The sequence below is a fragment of the Lipophrys pholis genome, assembly GCF_963383615.2.
Source record: "Lipophrys pholis genome assembly, chromosome: 12".
In the NCBI taxonomy this organism is placed as follows: domain Eukaryota; kingdom Metazoa; phylum Chordata; class Actinopteri; order Blenniiformes; family Blenniidae; genus Lipophrys; species Lipophrys pholis.
In genome coordinates this window covers 7,749,521-7,768,236 of record NC_137641.1, presented here as the reverse complement: position 1 = coordinate 7,768,236, position 18,716 = coordinate 7,749,521, and the positions used below count along the sequence as shown (strand labels likewise).

Here is an 18,716-nt window from a genome sequence, read left to right as displayed (position 1 = left end):
CTGATCAACACACCTCAACATTGAAGTGTTAAACAGGATGTTCTCAGACGAAGTGGATTTCAGAGTGTTACAGAATCACAACCACTTTATTAATCGCTGCTGGAAATCATTTTTAAAAGCCTAGAATCTCAATTACCTTCAGGCTGCCCTTTAGCCCTCATCAGGTAGGAGATGTCATTGTCAAGCTGGAAGTTTAGCAGAAAATTACAACAACAACAAAGAAGTCAGTGCCAGTTTTTACACTTCCCACAAGAGATCCTCCTTTGGCTGGTTTTGACCAATTGGTGACTCAGTATTGACCACCAGCCTCTGAAATGCTTTTAAAAAGCCTCTAAAAGTTTTAAATTGAATACAGAATAACTGAAGATGTGTATTTTCCACCTTTTAGACCCTTTATTCTCTTGTTCAAAAATATATTGTAAACATATTGAGCTTTTTTTTTTTTTTTTATGTTGAGTGCCTTTTAATTCTAGTGGTTAAACAAACGAATCATACTTTATTAATCCCAGTGAGGAAATTTATTTTGTCCCACAATGTGGGATTTGAAGCTGCAAACTCCCAATCTAAAATCTGCTTGTCTGACCTCTCAGTCAATAGAATAAAATAGAATAGAATAGAATAGAATAGAATAGAATAGAATAGAATACTTTATTAAGCTCAGAAGGAAATTCTCCAATAATATAATATCACTGGAGCATCAACATTTTTTACCTTTTCCATAAATTTCACCTTAAAGCCAGATATCAGTAACTTTTTGTGAGAAGTGTATGGACATAATCCCTTTTAAAAACGACTTTGTTTCGCGTGAGGTTTTATGTTGAAAGTCCACAGCGGAAGTGGTTGAGTGCGGGATATAGAAGGTGACGGCGGTGTGCGCGCACAGCCAGCGGTGGAAGCTGAAGGAATCTGTCTGTGACAGAGGACCGGTCAGTGGAGCCCGGAGACAGTGGAGGGTACGGCCGGGAGATAACGGTGTGTACAGCCGGGAGGAGCACTCACGCAGCGGGGAACCGACACTTTAACCCTCGGTGTGGACAGAAAGCTGAAACATGAGCGCCGTACTGGGCAGCGCCGGGCGTTTCTTCCAACGTGAGTGTGAACATCTCCAGTTTGAACTTCACTAACAACGGAACGTGTTCTATTTGTATTCCTGCTCGCAGCATAAATGTAATTTTGTGCCTCAAAGTGTTTTTCAATCCTGTAATAAGGGTTTCTTAACATAAAAGTGACGAAGCACCGCTGACATTGGCATTAACACGCTTACTGTACGTAATGTTAGCGCTTATGTGACACGGGGAACTTCCTGTTTGCGCTTCCTGAACGTAATCTAAACCTCAAACAAAACACTTCTCTACCGACGTAAACAGCCACGGAATGCATTCATTTACAGGCAGAACACAAACATTTTGTTAACTAGGTAATACTGGTGTTTTTAATGCAGAAATCAAACATTAAATGGACTGTTACGGTTCGGGTTTGCTTTTCTTTTGTAAGTGACGCGGCGTTATTTCCGCCTGCAATGGGCGCGTTGGCGCTAACTTGCCGCTGCTTTTAGTTCAGTGATAACGTTACATAATGCGCTTATCCCACCGCCTTCTGTAACACCGCGCAGGTAAATTAAATGCTGCATGTACCTGTGTCCAGTGCGAGTTCCTCCGGAGACGGAGGAAGTGTTTGAACGTTGAAGCTCTGACAGTTACACAATATCAGCGTGGTGAACTTGCGTAATGTGCGAAGGCCCCCTGGCGGCCGAGCGCGATACTGCAGCCGTCCTGAGCCCACAAAACTGCTTCTTTTTCCGGGAAAACGCTTCACAAGTCTCTGATCACACCGGGAAACAGTCCACAAACCCCTGACCACACAGAGAAAAAGCTCTACAAACCTCTGATCACACAGAGAAACACCCCACGAACCTCTCCATGTTTCCTCTACTTCCTCCTCATAATGTCCTTCAAAGTTCGTCATGCCTCCACACGCTATCGTCCCTGGAATCATCACACTGATGGGGCTTTAAGGTCTCCTGTGATGTCATGTCACTGCAGACCCCCGCAGCAGTGTAATAACCTATAAAGTAATAACGGTTCCTCACTATACCTTTTATTGAATAAGATGATCTGTGGTCAGAAATGCAATTATATTATTAAAAGTAGTTTTTATTTTTTAAAATGAATTCACCCTCACAGTTTGGATTAGATGCTTTGGATGATCATTTAACTTGGGTGTCAGTGTGGTTATACGTCTTGTTTCTCGCAATAAAAGGAGTAGATGAACCTGAAACAGCAGAAACTCACAAACAAAATTAAGTAAATGTCAGTTTTTACACTTCAGAGGTCATCCTGAGGCTGTTTTGGACCCGTCAGTGTTGACCCCCAGCCTCCATGCTTGACACCCTTTGATTGAAACTTTAAAATTCCTCTAAAAGTTAAAGATGTAGTACAAAATGATTGAAGGTGTGTTCATTGTGTGTTTCATTTTAGCTGGTTAGCAAAAAAATAAGAATAATCATCTTGGGGAAATTCCTTTTTGTCACCCATCCTATTACTAGGATGCTGTGGGATTCAAATCTGCAAACTCACAATCCCAAGTCTGCTTCTCTAACCTTTAGGCCACCACCACCACTCAATATTCATAGCTCTAGGAGTAAATGCAGTAAGTGCACTGAAAGGCTGTCTACAATAGGAGGTACACTGAGGTCGTCGTAGCAGGTGGGACTCCACTTCTGAATTGAGTTGTGATGGAACAGTCGTCTCTCCAGTGGCCTCTGAGTGTATCTGTGGAACGGCAAGAAGTCTGAAGGGTGGTTGGTTCTGTTCTTCCTCTTCAGTGCTGAGGAGCGGCGTCAGCCTGAGCCTGAGGAGCCGATCCACCGCCGCTGCTTTAGCCCAAACTCCAGAAATCCAGGAGAACAGGTATGACACACACACACACACACACACACACACACACACACACACACACACACACACACACACACACACACACACACACGCCATTTGCAGCTGACACTCGTTGACCATGGCCAACACTTGAAGGCGTCTCTCAGACCCTCCCCTCTCACCGCTCCATGTCTAAACCATCACAGTCTAAACGTCGACACACTTTCCTCCTTTCTCCAGACATGCAGAGGTCTGTGACCCCCTGGCGCTCTTTGTCACCCTTCAAATGTGAAATAAGCAGGATTTCCATATGTTTCAGCCTGTGGAGGTTAAAGACGGCTGAGTGATAGCAGAAAGTCCTTATCTGATAGCGGTGCTTCATTTAGCGAGCTGGCCCTGTTTCATTTAAATATACAGTCATTTTGGCCGTCGGCCTTTAAACCAGCTGTCTGACACAAAGATGTGTTATTAACGGAAATCCTGCATTGGTGAAGCAGGAACCAGGCGGGCTGGAATATTCTCTGAGTAGATCATTCGGTTGGTGGTAAGTGTTGGTTAGGTGTGTGGGGGAGGAGGTGGATGAATGCCAGTCTGACCTGATGTGACCTGTTGGGGTCACTTTACAATCACAACCTCTTCTTTCACCTGCGTCCTCCTGCCTCCCCCCTGGATTTTACTTCCGCGTATCAGTTCTATATGAAACGGCAGTACCTCCTGCAGTGCTCCACTATGAGGAAGCAGCTTGTTTTCTTCTGGTAAGGGATGAGATCCAGGCGGACACAGAATTGTTCAGCGTGTTGTTCATTAATTGAAAGTGGCTCCATGTTTGGGATAGGGGTGCACCATCCACTTCTTCCACCCCCGATACCGATGCAGATATCTTAGGTTCAGTATCGGTCGATACCGAAACTGGAAAAATAACAAATGGTTTGTCTTACCGTGGGAGAGACTTCATTCAAAATAAACAGCAATCAGCTCTTTCTTGCCTTAGTGCGAACGGTGACAACAACAATCAGAGATTTCCTGACGCCCGCCAAAGGTTTCATCTGTCAGTGGTGACAAGTTGGTCAAAGGCATGTAGTTTTGACGTAATCCTTTAAAACCTATAAAATTAAATCCCGATCCAGAATCTGGATCCGGATCACCTCCACAATTTAATGGGATCTTCCATAGCCTAATATATATCTGTGCTGAAAATTTCGATAAAGTCGTAGTAGTAGTTTTGATGTAACCTTGCTAACAGTCGTACAGACAAAGAAATATACACCGATGATTTTATTACGTTCTTGGTGGACGTAATTAAACATCCATTACAAAAAGCATCTGAATAAACCAATAGCGTCACTGGCTTGGTCAAAGAACGTAAAATAAATAAATAAGTGTAACTGGTTAGGAATGCAAGGCCTACATCTGGCCCGTATTACCTAAATGACCGGCCCATACCAACCCAACCGTGCTAAAGGTGACGGGCGGAAATGAGACGTGTGGACAAGAGAACACGTGTGGCATTTATAGTCCAGCTCCCAACCTGCAGGGGGCAGTGCATCCCAAAGACCGCAGTACTGAATCGGGGAAGAGATGTGTACTTCTTCTACTCCTCAACGCCAACGGGTGATCCTGCGAATGTAGACTAGTGGAGGGGAGAGGTATAGCAGGCTGTCACTCAGGCTGCGATCTCAGCTGGAAATGACGTCAAGTAATTCTTCCTGACTCCACAGGGAGAATGTGCTCAGAAGAGGTCTGCTGACGCGGGGGAATAAAATACTGGACTTTATTGAATTTGAAATTCACCACTGTTTTCAATGCAGGTATCATTCACTGTATGTAACATGTTTTTGTTTTCAAAAACTGTGGCAAATAAAATAGAATATAAAAAATAGAATGTAAAACAACCTGTACCGTGTTCTCCTCACTATAAGTCATTACGTTTTATTCCTAGTTTGGGTTGAACTGCGTCTCATAGTCTGCTTCTTTCCTTCATGACGGTCATTAATACTGACTGACATGAATTTTCAAACAGAAAACCAAAAGAAAGAACCATTTTGGCTTACAGAGTGCGACAGTAAGCGTCCAGATGGCTTCTTTAAAACACGTGAAGCCCTGCTGGTGCTGGTGACGGACCTTATGGGAGCTCACGTAACGCCACAGGGGAAAGAGAAAATAAAAGCTTACGTACTCTGTACGTGTGCGGGACACGTACTTAGTCAACCTGTTGTTCTGTGAGCTATTGTGTGGCTGATTAATGGTTAAGAACACGTACTTAACTTGTTGTTTGTGTGCTGAACGAGTCGCTGTTTAATGGTGAAAGTGTTCCATTAACATCAACAACCTACTCAAACAGTGGTTCTGTGATATAATAAGCACCTCATTACTCTCTCTCTCTGTGTGTGTGTGTGTGTGTGTGTGTGTGTGTGTGTGTGTGTGTGTGTGTGTGTGTGTGTGTGTGTGTGTGTGTGTGTGTGTGTGTGTGTGTGTGTGTGTGTGTGTGTGTGTGTGTGTGTGTGTGTGTGTGTGTGTGTGTGTGGGGGTGGGTGTGTGTGGGGGTGGGTGGGTGTGTGTGGGTGGGTGGTTCAGGCAGCCTGTTTTGATTTTATTTTTAATGAAGTACAGTACATTCTTTACTTAACGTTTAAGTATAGTACAGTTTTATTTAATCTTTAAGAACAGTTTTTTGTTTGTTTTTCATTTATTTAAGTACAATGTACATTTAACTTTTCTGTGCGATATATTTTAATTGAATCATTATTTAAGTACAGTCTTTTATTTTCCTATATTTAAGCGTAGTGTTACTAATCTAACTGTGTAAAATGTTACCATGGCTGACAATATTAAATATACTTCTTCAGGAGTGAAACCTCGGCCTTGTTTTTGATGAATGCTTCGGCTTACTAGGCTTCTGTATAGTGTTGGTCATTATGGTGGTACTTGGAGAGCCAAGTATTTTGTGGGTGGCACTTGGTGTAAAAAGTTTGAGAACCACTGCTCTAGATCTTTTAGACCTTCTACCAAATAAGTGGAAACATTATTCAATATTTTATTTAATTAAGAACTTTTGTGAGGCGACCGTCGGTGTTGTAAAATACCTACAGACAAATAAAAAACATTATTATTATTGTTAATAATAATACTGTGAACATGCTGGAAACATTACCGAGTGACTGCAGAAGGATCTATGAACTGAAAGGAACTTTCTCAAGTGCACCGAGGAACTGTTGGGAGTGTAAAAATAAGGCATGATTAAATGTTAAAGGTAATGTTTGAAATAAATGACCTGATCAAATCACTTCTCCTCTCTAGAAAACCGAAGACGGGGATTCTCATGCTGAACATGGGTGGACCTGAGAAACTGGAAGATGTTCACGACTTCCTGCTGCGGCTCTTTATGGACACAGACCTGATGAAACTTCCTGTACAGAAGTACGCACTGCGCACACACACACACACACACACACACACACACACACACACACACACACACACACACACACACACACACACACACACACACACACACACACACACACACACTAATGTCTTCGACAGACAAACTGATGGATGCCGACAAGTCTTTGTTTCATAACTTAAGTAGATGCAGCGGCACAATGTTCTGTTGGATGTTCTGCTCTCAAAGCCCGGTCACAGCCCACCTCTGCTCTCCCAGTGGAACAGTATTGTGTATCTTCATCCTGCAGCAAACTGGGTCCGTTCATCGCCAAGCGCCGCACGCCCAAGATCCAGGAGCAGTACAGCAAGATTGGAGGAGGCTCGCCCATTAAACGCTGGACGTCCATGCAGGGCGAGGGCATGGTGAAGTTGCTGGATGAGATGAGTCCTGAGACGGGTGAGGAGGGGAGGGGCGGGGCTCCTTGGAACTGGTTCTTTAGAGGACAATTGAGTTTTTGTAACTGACAGCAGAGCTGCTGTTCTCTCTTCGTAAATAAAGTCAGGCTTTTCCTGCTTCCTGGTTCCTGTTATGGAGCCTGAACCCGTCTGCCAGCTTTCTGCTCTGTGAAGGAAACACTTCTTGTCACATCCAGGCTCTATTAATCCTGCACCGATTAAAACAAAGACAGGCTGAGACACTTCGTGCGTGCGTGCGTGCGTGCGTGCGTGCGTGTGTGTGTGTGTGATAATGATGGGAGTGCCTCCCCCCGCCTGTGACACGCCTCACTGATAATCATGTCCAGTTTTAGCTTCAATGAGCTTCGATTGTTCTAAACTCTAAAGTACGTGAAGGTTGGAATCACACAACATGTTTTCTTTATGAAAACGTCACATTTTCCCTGCCGAGGACTTTTCCATCTGAACTTGACATCAAAACAATACAACCGTCCAGCAGATAAACTTATCTGCAGATGTATAACATCTTTATATGCTGTTACAGTTGTACCATCAACTCCACTAGTTATAACTGCTTTTATAAAAGCAAAAGAATTAAGACCTGCTGGTGTTTGATCACAGCAGCAACAGTTCTACCGGTGTGCTTTATGTTTCAGCTGTTTAGGCCTCTTTTTTTTTTTTTTTTAACCTTTTTATTATTTGGCGACATGTTAAGGAGTAATTTAGATTCCAGCTGACAAACTACTGAACCTTAAAATCTCACATAACAAAACCCACATGCAGCACCAGAGGAACGGCTGCAGAGCATCTTCCAGTTACACGACAGTAATATTACACTGTGTCTCTCTGACGTTGAGCAGTTTGCAGGTTTTGTACAGATCAGAAGCAGAAAAGAGCCTGAAGAGGAGACATGAGCCTCACGTGGTCTCAGTCCTTCACTTTCAAAATGGGTCAAGGAAGCTGCAGCACTTCTGGCCTCTGCAGAGTATTTTATCTCAAACATGTACAATTGTTTAAAAAGTGAATGTGTGGCCACAGATTAAAGAGTGTTCACGTGGAATCAGCTGCAGATATGAGTCACTTTTCCCTTCAGTGCTCCAAACTGTACATCTGCTTCTCACTCCATGTGTCCTGAGTGAGCTGAAGACAGTTGGACCTGAAACTAGGATGAACTTCGATCTCTACGGTGTATTTTTCCTGCTTCAGCCACCAGGCGTTAGAACAGTGGTATCAAACATAAGGCCCGTGGGCCAAGACTGGCCAGCAAGAGGCTCCAGTCTGGCCCATCAAACCACCAAGCAAATGGTAAATAACAACAAATCTCCTAAAAGTAGTGGACAGAAGACGACCCTGAGACCTGAGCTGAGACGTCGGTGATGCTGCTATGAAAGCGAGCAGACTTACCTCAAAGCCATGCTGTCAGGGGGACTTTGTAAAAACACCCATAATGCAACGGGGTTTATTTTGAGACGTTTCTCTTTATTGTGCATCATTGGAAATTTGGCTTTATGTTGAGCCGGATGTCATTTTCAGTAGTAATCATTTGGTTTTGGGAAAATATAGACTTTTTCATCACATATACTCTGAGACACAACAGAGGAAAACTTTAAAGTGAAAATTTAAAGGTTATTATGGTGCTACTTTACCCATCGGGCCCACTCGAGATGAAACTCGATTGTATGTGGCCCCTGAGCTGAAATGTGTTTGACACCCCTGATGTAAAGCTGAGTTTGTTTTCAACCTCCTAAAGACCTGCGACTGTCCTCAACCCACTGCAGAAACATCTGAGATGACCTCCTCTCTTCTTGTACTCTCTCTTGTCTCCTCCAGCTTCAGTCAGGAGGCAGAACATGGGCTCTGGAGTTTGACTTCAGTTCACGTTTCATAGACTTTCCTGCTCCGTCCTCTTGACAGACGACAGACTAAAGTCCTTTCCGTGCTGCTAATCCAGTCATTCTTGTATCTTTAGCTCCTCACAAGTTCTACATCGGCTTCCGCTACGTCCAGCCACTGACAGAAGAGGCCATCGAGGAGATGGAGAAGGACGGGGTGGAGCGAGCCGTGGCCTTCACACAGTACCCTCAGTACAGCTGCTCCACCACTGGTGAGCCTTCACGATATTACAGCGAGGACGGAGGAGATAAGAGAGGCGTCTGTTGGCCGTTTGTCACCACACCCGGGGAGCCGTCCGCCCCGTTCCCTCTGATAAAAACAAAGGGCCAACCCCACCTTGCTCCGTCACCCACAAAGCGAGCTGTTTCTGCTGGTTTCTAATCAGCTCCAAACGGGACACTCCAGCAGTTTTCAGACTTCAACATAAACAGTGATTAGAAAAGACGGAGATGAAATGATGTCTGCAGGCTAGCAGGCCTGTAAACATGTGACACGGAGGAGATTATTTACTCTGTTTTCCTCTGAACGATGGACTTCTCCTTCCCCCCCCCGGCCACGTAGACTGCTGATAGTGTCTCCGGAGGAGCGTGAAGTATTAACAGGGTTTGTTTCAACAGGCAGCAGCCTCAACGCCATCTACCGTTACTATAGCAACAGAGGAGAGCAGCCCAAAATGAGCTGGAGCGTCATCGACCGTTGGCCCACACACCCTCTGCTGGTGGAGGTTCGACACACACACACACACACACACACACACACACACACACACACACACACACACACACACACACACACACACACACACACACACACACACACACACACACACACACACACACACACACACACACACACACACGGTTAAAAAAATAAAAATAGATCAAATAAGGTGGTAATTTCCTGCTGGTTGCTGCAATGAAAGAGCTGCAGTGTTTGTTACTGCCACAGTTTTTCTTTCCTTAAATTCTTTTTTTTATTAATATTTTCTCATAATTCTCCACACCACGTTTTGCCTTTGACGTTCACCTGAATCCCCAGAAAGCATCCAAACCTATATAAATAGTACAGAGATGAATGATTGGTCCTTCCACCATATTATAATACACACTCCTACTAAAACCTTACAACTACACTCCATAGAACAGGGAAAGACCTTTGTGATATTAAAAACTAAAACTTTAAACATGAAGTTAACCAAGAACCTGAACTAAAGAGCCAAAGCCTTTAACATTCTACATAGATGGCGTCACTGGTTTAACACACCTGATCCATCTTTCCCAGCTTTTCCAGAACACATCCTGTTGCAGTTTTATGGAAAAAAGTAATTCTTTCCTCATAAATAATATCAATCCACTCCTCCACCGTTGGTTTTTCTAGTTTCATCCACTTCCTTGTAATGGCCTTCCTACCGGCCGCACCAAGTATTTGAAATAGATATTTATCCTTAGAGCAGAAGTGATCAGGTGGCAGCGCCCCAAGACACGGAGAAACAAACTCAAATGGTAATTCTGCCAAATAAACCTTATATATATTATATTATATTATATAGAAACCTTTTGCCAAGAGGGCATCAATACTGTACAGGACCAGAGTATGTGGAAAGGACTTGCCTCTCGGCGTCCACACTGTGTCCAACTTGCAGATGAGTTTGTTTAATGTTTTCTTTTTGTGCCACAGTTCTAAAGGATCTTATGAGGCTTTTCCAGCAAAACTCCATTGAATTCCACATAAATGTTCCCAATCGTCTGCAGTCAGAACCAAGTTTCCTTCCTGTTCTCATTTCTGTTTAATATTCAATGAGCTCCCTCTCATTTGTCGTAGACACCGATAAAGTCTTAAGATGTTTTTTTTGGTTCGGGTCCGAAGCATAAGCTTCTATAAACACTTTAATAAAATATTGCCCTGTTGCTCTTGTGTAATCTTCATTTTAATTTGCTTAATATAATGGCGAGCCGGTACAGAGCTAAAGAAATCATCTTTATTCAGATTGTTTCGTCTCTTTAAGTCCTGAAAATTTTTCACTGGCCCCTTATTTAAAGAAGTGCAATATGCTGTTAGTTGCCATTAGTTGTCCGTCTCCGAAACCTCACGTCGCAATTTCTACACAAAGTCTGGATGGAACGCACACCATCTCTAAACTTTAAGCGCCTCTTTCAAATGATTCTGAGATATTACCTTCTTCCACGGCTTAAGTGGCAAAGCAGCCTGAGGTTTTCCAATTTCCTTTATCTTATTCATCAACCCCTCGTCTCCTATTGCTGCTTGAACTGGGAGTTCTACCGTCGTATCTCCCTCAATCTCCTTCCATCTGACCCTGTATTCTGGATTACGCCAACATATCAGTGGTCTCAGTTATGCAGCCGTTTAGTAATCTTTCAAGCATGGAACCTCCCCCCATCTTTTGCTAAGTGTAAACACTGAGATTTAATTCTTGATCCCCGCCCCTCCCAAATATATCTCGATATAAGTTCATCCCACTCCTGAAACTGTTGATCAGACACGTCTATTGGGATGGACTGGAAGAGGCAGAATCATCATTTTTACTGATTTAATACGAGACCCAAAATTAAGAAAAAGTATTGAACCCCATCTCCTGACGTCTTCTCTCATTTTGTTGTTCAGGGGCAGAAAGTTGATTGAAAACAGTTTTTACATTTTTTTCCTATTCCAGTCATACCTCTTCTTCAAATTTTCTGAAGCGTAGTAATTAAAAATTAGAATTTGTGTTTTTGAGAAAAATAGTTGTACAAAAGACTTTTCTGGGCTGGATAGCTGTAATAATATATCATTCTTCTCCTCCTTTCATACATATTCTTTTAATTTCTATATTGTGATGAATCCACTGACTGAGGGGCTCGATAGAAATCGTGACTAAGTCTGGGCTGATTGGACATCCCTGCCTTGCTCAGCGTTCCAGTGTATATGGGTTTGAAACTACTCCATTAACTTTAATTCCTCGGGTCATCATAGAGTACCTGTATTGTCCTAATCAAAGAATTGTGAAATCTGAATTCCTCCGAAACTCTGAACAGAAAAGACCAATTTACCCAATCTAAAGCTTTTTCTGCAGCTCACCCTACTGGTACTGCTGACAACTTACTGATCTGACTTATCACATGCAAGGTCTGCCTGGTGTTATCTTGGGTTTGTCTCTGAGGCACAAATCCTGTTTGGTTCAGACTAATGATTGGTGGTGACCGTCCCTCCATTCGCTTGACTGGTATATGTGTAAACATTTTATCGTCCTGATTTAAAACACCAACCTGCCCATAGTTACCACATTCTGACTTATCCTTCCCCTCCTTTGGAATAAGTGGAATTACTGCTTCCCTCCAGCAGGGGGGTGTGGTGTTCTTCTTAAGGACACAATCAAAGGTAGACTGCAACATAGAGATGAATGAAACCCCATCACCCTGTACCAGTACCAGTACCAGTACCATCACCCAGTACCAGTAACATCTCCATCACCCAGTACCAGTACTGTCAGCAGTACCATCACCCAGTACCAGTAACATCTCCATCACCCAGTACCAGTACCATCACCCAGTACCAGTACCATCACCCTGTTCCAGTACCAGTATCAGTACCATCACGCTGTACCAGTACCATCACCCTGTACCTGTACCAGTACCATCATGCTGTACCTGTACCAGTACCGGTACCAGTACCATCACGCTGTTCCACTCTGAAGGAAACCCGTCTGGGCTGGGGGCCTTCCCTGATTTAAGATGAGCTGTGGCTGCAGGAATTTCTTTCTCGGTTACTTCCTCTACAAGTCGGTTACTCTATTGTATTGTACTCTATTGTATTGTACTCTATTATAAGTTGAAGCTTCTCAAAAAAATCTTTTCCATCTTTGTTCTGTCAATCTCAGATTGAGAGTATAATTTGTGAAACTATATCTCAAAGCTCTCTTGAATATCTCTTAATTTATGTTGTATTACATTACAACTCTAACAGTTTACTGGCTTTCCCTCCGACTTCATAATATTTCTGTTTTGTAAATATAAATTTCTTTTGTATATCTCTTGTATACATCTCATATATTTAGTTTTTTTTCTTCGTCAGTGCTTCCTTCATCTTCTCGTCATTTGTGTCTTTTTGTTTTAGTTCTTTTAATTCTGCTTGCGGCTGGTCCAATCCTTTTTGCTTCACTTTCTTTAAACGGGAACTAAATCCAATTCTCTTACCTCTCGGCGCTGCTTTACGCGTGTCCCACAATATTGGAGGTGAAACCTCACCATTATCGTTTTGTTCCAAAAACTCACTAATATCATTCTTGATTTGGTCCTTCATATGATTCAATATATGAACGTTTAATCTCCAGAAGGTGTTTCTCTGGTATTGTTCTGAGTAAAGAGGGCTATGGTCTGACAGGTCCATAATGCTGCAGTCAACCACCCTGTGGAAATCCTTCCAGAAAATCAAAAAATAATCAATCCTTGAATATATTGAATGTGGATTAGAGAAATATGTGTCGTCTCTTTTCAAAGGATTTTTATTGCCCCAGTTTAAAGGTGTCTGTGTGTCTGTGCAGTGTTTTGCAGAACACGTCAGTAATGAACTTTTAAAGTTTCCTGAAGACAAAAGAGACGACGTGGTGATTCTTTTCTCCGCACACTCGCTCCCGATGGCCGTAAGTACAACCCTGCTTTCATATGTCGACACTACTGCTGACACTGTGTGTTTCTGAGTGTGTGTGTTTCTGACTGTGTGTGCTTCTGTGTGTGTGTGTGTTTCTGACTGTGTGTGTGTGTGTGTGTGTGTGTGTGTGTGTGTGTGTGTGTGTGTGTGTGTGTGTGTGTGTGTGTGTGTGTGTGTGTGTGTGTGTGTGTGTGTGTGTGTGTGTGTGTGTGTGTGTGTGTGTGTGTGTGTGTGTGTGTGTGTGTGCGCAGGTGGTGAATAGAGGCGACCCCTACCCTCAGGAAGTGGGAGCCACAGTGCAGAGAGTGATGGAGAGGCTGGGACACTGTAACCCGTACAGATTGGTGTGGCAGTCCAGAGTGAGCGCACACACACACACACACACACACACACACACACACACACACACACACACACACACACACACACACACACACACACACACACACACACACACACACACACACACACACACACACACACACACACAGGACTTCAGTCCACCCTCTGCTCAGTTATTTCCTCTGCGCCTCCAGCATTAGTTTCTTTCCCTTCACCACCAGGTGGCACCACATGTCTGGACGATGTTGTGAATTGAGGAGGAAGCTCTGAGAAATGTGTCAGGTTTAGGAGAAAACACACCAGATAGTTTCCTCAGTGGAGGAACTTTTCTCTAAATGGAAAACTTTACTGATTTAAAATACTTTCCATGGTTAATTGAAGGATGGAGCTCAATCCGTCCACTTTGAACTGTTTGGGTTAAAAACACTTTGGCATACCGACAGATCAGGGATTGAACCTGCAAACCTTTTTTACTATATTTATTTTATAAGTAAGGACTTTACTACATCTCTTTCTGTAGTCTGTCACTGTTGTTGAACTGGAAGATGTCTGGTCACTCCAGGACCTGCTATCTGCCTCGGTATGATATCTCTGTGCCCCCCCCCCCAGGTGGGCCCCATGGCGTGGCTCGGCCCCCAGACAGACGAGGTGATCAAGGGCCTCTGTGAGCGAGGCAAGAAGAACCTCCTGCTGGTGCCCATCGCCTTCACCTCCGACCACATCGAGACGCTGCACGAGCTGGACATCGAGTACGGGCAGGTGTTGGGAGAGGAGGTAGGCACGCACACGCACACACACACACACACACACACACACACACACACACACACACACACACACACACACACACACACACACACACACACACACACACACACACACACACACACACACACACACACTGCTGAACTGTTTACACTCATGTAATCAATCATTCTGTTGTGTTTATTAGTGGTTCATAAAACACATTACTTTCTTTCTTTTAATGGATGAATGATTGACATCAAACAATCTGAGGAGACAAATTCATTGGGTCTTTTTTTTTTGTAAACTTTGCCAAAAGACCCGACTCTTCCAAAAGAACCTCAGTTCCCATTGTGTGTTTTCCTTTCTGTTTTTTTGTCCAGTGTGGCGTGGAGAACATCAGGAGAGCTGAGTCGCTGAACGGGAACCCTCTGTTTATGAAGGTAACACACACACGCACGCACACGCACACGCACACACACACACACACACACACACACACACACACACACACACACACACACACACACACACACACACACACACACACACACACACACACACACACACACACACACACACACACACTTGTGCATTCAGGACTTTTATTGTTACACTCCACACAGTTGGTTTACAGATTCTGTGACCCCCCCCCCTCGCAGGCTCTGGCAGACCTGGTCCAGTCCCACCTGAAGGCCAATGAGCCGTGCTCCCGCCAGCTGACCCTCCGCTGCCCCCTCTGCATCAACCCCACCTGTGGAGAGACCAAGGCCTTCTTCTCCAGCCAGAAGCTCGTTGAGCCGCCTGTGGACAGACTTTAAACCCGAGTGAGCACAACCTCAGCAGGTCACCAAGCGGCCTCTGCAGACCTCCAGGACCCCCCCACCCCCACCCCTCCTCCCAATGACGACCCACACTGGCTGTCTTGTTGAATCCTGGAGAGCAATTGACTCGCATCTCATCAAAGCCTCAGAGAAATGCACTATTTCATTTCGACTTGTCCCCAGCTTGCATTACTCTTCATGGTGCTAAACACAACCTTAGCCCCGCCCACTTCTCTGGCTCCTGCACCGTGATTGGAGGAGGCCCCTGCTGCCTGATAGGTATGTGTGGTGAAATGAAGGTATGGTGTCAATGTCATCATGAAAGTCTCCTGATAATTCTACTTTTTTTTTTTTAATTGAATTTTTTTTACAAAAGCTTAACATCACGTTATTTCTCGTGAGATGTCCCTCTGGTTTTCACTTGTTTGACACCCCTGACATGAAATCACGTCTTCTCTGGAGTTTAAGCCTACATGAAAAACTAACCGATCCGAAGACTTCTGGTGCGACTTTCACTCTTTCTGTAACTTGGCTGGTTTCTCAATACCACTAAATAATCGCGTTATAAAACAAGTTTAAATGTCTTGAAAGAGACTTTGTGGATAAAATGATTTTTTCCCCCTCTACAAATGTTACTGTGAGCCTCTGAGCTGGGTATATTCCTCTTGTGAGTACCGGATCCGTCCGCCGGCTCATCCTCACAGATCAACGATCCAGTTAAAAGTCTGATCTCTGCTGTGCCCTGTCTGTGCTGTCCCACTATGAAACTGTGCCTTTCACACTGGCTAACAAATACTGGACTTTTCGTTTTCACGTGTGCTTACTCCGAGGGAAAATCCACCCTGAAGTCTGGGTTTGCATGTCGGTGCTGTGATCGGGGCTTCTGACAGCAACAACCTAACGAGCGTGATCCTCTTTCTGTGTGTTTACCGTTTAGTAACGTCTTCGCGCTTGTTTGCCATCCTGTTTCGTGAATGTTAAAAAAAAAAAAAAACTGAATTCGCAGTAACTTTAATTTCAATGATAAACATATGAATGGTCAAGTTAATGGGTAGCTTTTCCCTACTTCCTGTGTCAAGATAAAAGTGACTCAGCTTGCCGGGAAAATGTCAACAATGGCTAAATAGCTACTGGTCGCTAGCTAGCCAGCATGACCACATGATCTAATATTTAAAGTATATTTAAAGTGGTGAAAAATGCTAATTGTAGCCTCGCCCGTCCTCAGTCAGGGTGTCATTAGCACCTTAGCAATACTTGATTGGTAGCGAGCTAGCTAGCTCACACACCTGCGCTGCTGCGCCACCTTAGAAGCTAGCTAGCGCTTAAATCTTCAATAAACATCATATCACGAGATGAAACTTCATCTCAAAGCGTCCTGAGAGCTGTAAAGTGTTTCTGACTTTGTGACCAAATGAAGAAATCTTCTGAGCTCGTCAACGACTGACTTTATCCAGATGAGGAAAGCTTCCCTGCTCAGGACGTGGTTGGTTGGATCGTAACATGGGATCGCTAATTGTTTGTTTGTTCCCACTCACTGTGCGGAAGCCTCCATATGTAGCCAGCAAACACACCTTAAAGTGCTCTTTTTTTTTTTTAGTTTAGCCCTTAAACTTAAAGCAACAGTGCGTGAAATATACCGCCATCTATGGTGAGGTTGCACATTTCAACTGTCTGCAAAGCACTTTGCACACCATCTTAACACCATCTTTCTTCTCACGTTTTGTTTGCAACTAGCACCCATTGCTAACAGTCCAAAAATAATAGAATAGATAAAAACAAAAAAAATTCAAATTACTACATTAGAAATGTTTAAAAAAAAAAATAATAATTTTGTCGTTGTTGCAGTTTCCCGCCAAAAAAAAAACATAAAAGTGGTGCAAACGATGGCACAAATTGAGAATGTTGTAAGAAAATGACGGCGATGGCGTCAGAGCTGAAGTGAAGATGAACGACTGATCACAGCAGATGAAACATGCACACTTCTGCACACGGGGTGGATTTTTCCAACATGTTTAATTTATTTTGGAGAGAGAAGATACATTGTTCAGGTTTATTTATTGAAGATTTATTTTTATGTTTTACACACACACACACACACACACACACACACACACACACACACACACACACACACACACACACCCCATGTTGTTTTTATAGCTATTGGAATTCTAGGTTTTAACAGTGCAATTACACTTCGTAAAAAGTCTTCCTTCAAAATAAAGTACAAAGAAAGAACAGCCTGCTGTTTGTTTGTTTGTTTATGTGAATCCTCCATTATTTTAATGTGAAATATCTCCTTTATTAAAGTTTCTTTTTTTTACAGTGTTTATTTCTTTTGTGATTAACAAATATTATTAACAAAGTGTTTTTTCATGAAACTCCTTTTCTCTTCCTGAGAACGGTATCGAATGTGTGACTGCTCTTGTGCTGGGGGCGTGGCCTGATTCAGTTTCCAATAGTGACGCATGGTTGAATTAGCTTCGCCCCCCCTCTTTTCACTGGAATACCTTTTCAAAAAATAAAGACAAAAGAAAATCTTCTCTACCGAAGTGATTTTGTTTAGACTTTTTGATTGAGGAAAAAAAAAAGAAAAAAGAATCAAGCCACCACCTGTGGGTGCTGGCTTGGAGGGCCTTGTTGGACCACCGACTGTGCACCCGCCTTGCCGCTGTTGGCTCCACCTCCCTGGCCAGTGGTTTCCTGTTCAGGCGGTCTGGACATCGGCGCCTACATCACATCACAATCGGCCCACATGTATGCTTCATATTCAATTTTAATGCTCCACTCATGGGGGAGGTGAGACAGGGGGGGCATTTTTAATCCACTGCATCCACTTCCAAGCAGGCTGAAGGATTTAGGCTCATGTCGGTCTGCATGATGCCACTATACTTGGACCGGGGCTCAGGACTCCCACCTGCATGGGGGGGGAACATCCTTCAGCTCTTGATGAGACTCACTGACCTGTAGAATTTCTCCAGGAAACACTGGTCATAGTTCAAAAATGCTGGTTAGTTGCTTCGGTCTTCATCTAGATCTTCTTCAACTAGATCTTGGTCACACTCAATATAGTGTGATAGTTTACCTTCGGGGGTTGGGGGGTCCATTGGTGGCCTCTGATGCCAAAAAGTGGACAATCTTGTTTATTCAAGTCTTCTCCATTCATCCTGACACAGGCCTTAGTTTAGTTCAGTGTTACTCTTACTACAGAAAGTCGTGTGTGGTAAAATATTTTGGAATATTGTTTTTAAAACCAGAGCACAGAAATACACAGGAACAAGTATATTTATTTCATCCACAGAAACAATGTACACGGTGCCCAACCAACACAACGTTGCACATAGAATGGTCTTGCATACAAAACCACAGAGGAATTTACTGTACACAGTGACAGTAAAAAAAGCTAAATATGTTGCATCCTCTGCTGTGTTTGGATCTGGCCACAGCACCTCATCCACGTCACAAGTAAGGTTTTCCCTGGACAAGCAGCGGGGAAAATGACGCCTCGTATGGCCAATGCAGCCATGAAATGCATCAACTATCTAGAAATATC

At 43.6% G+C, this 18,716-nt stretch overlaps 1 protein-coding gene across 1 annotated transcript; it reads left to right on the top strand.

The window, feature by feature from the left end:
• The first annotated feature begins 848 nt into the window (after positions 1 to 848).
• fech (ferrochelatase) lies at positions 849 to 17,679 on the top strand. The gene is made up of 11 exons (XM_080476843.1): positions 849 to 1,089; positions 2,825 to 2,909; positions 6,174 to 6,293; positions 6,569 to 6,717; positions 8,686 to 8,820; positions 9,227 to 9,333; positions 13,147 to 13,245; positions 13,505 to 13,612; positions 14,205 to 14,369; positions 14,723 to 14,782; positions 15,002 to 17,679. The coding sequence occupies exons 1-11, from the start codon at positions 1,050 to 1,052 to the stop codon at positions 15,158 to 15,160; spliced, it is 1,227 nt and encodes a 408-aa protein (XP_080332969.1). The 5' UTR covers positions 849 to 1,049; the 3' UTR covers positions 15,161 to 17,679.
• The last annotated feature ends 1,037 nt before the right edge of the window (positions 17,680 to 18,716 follow it).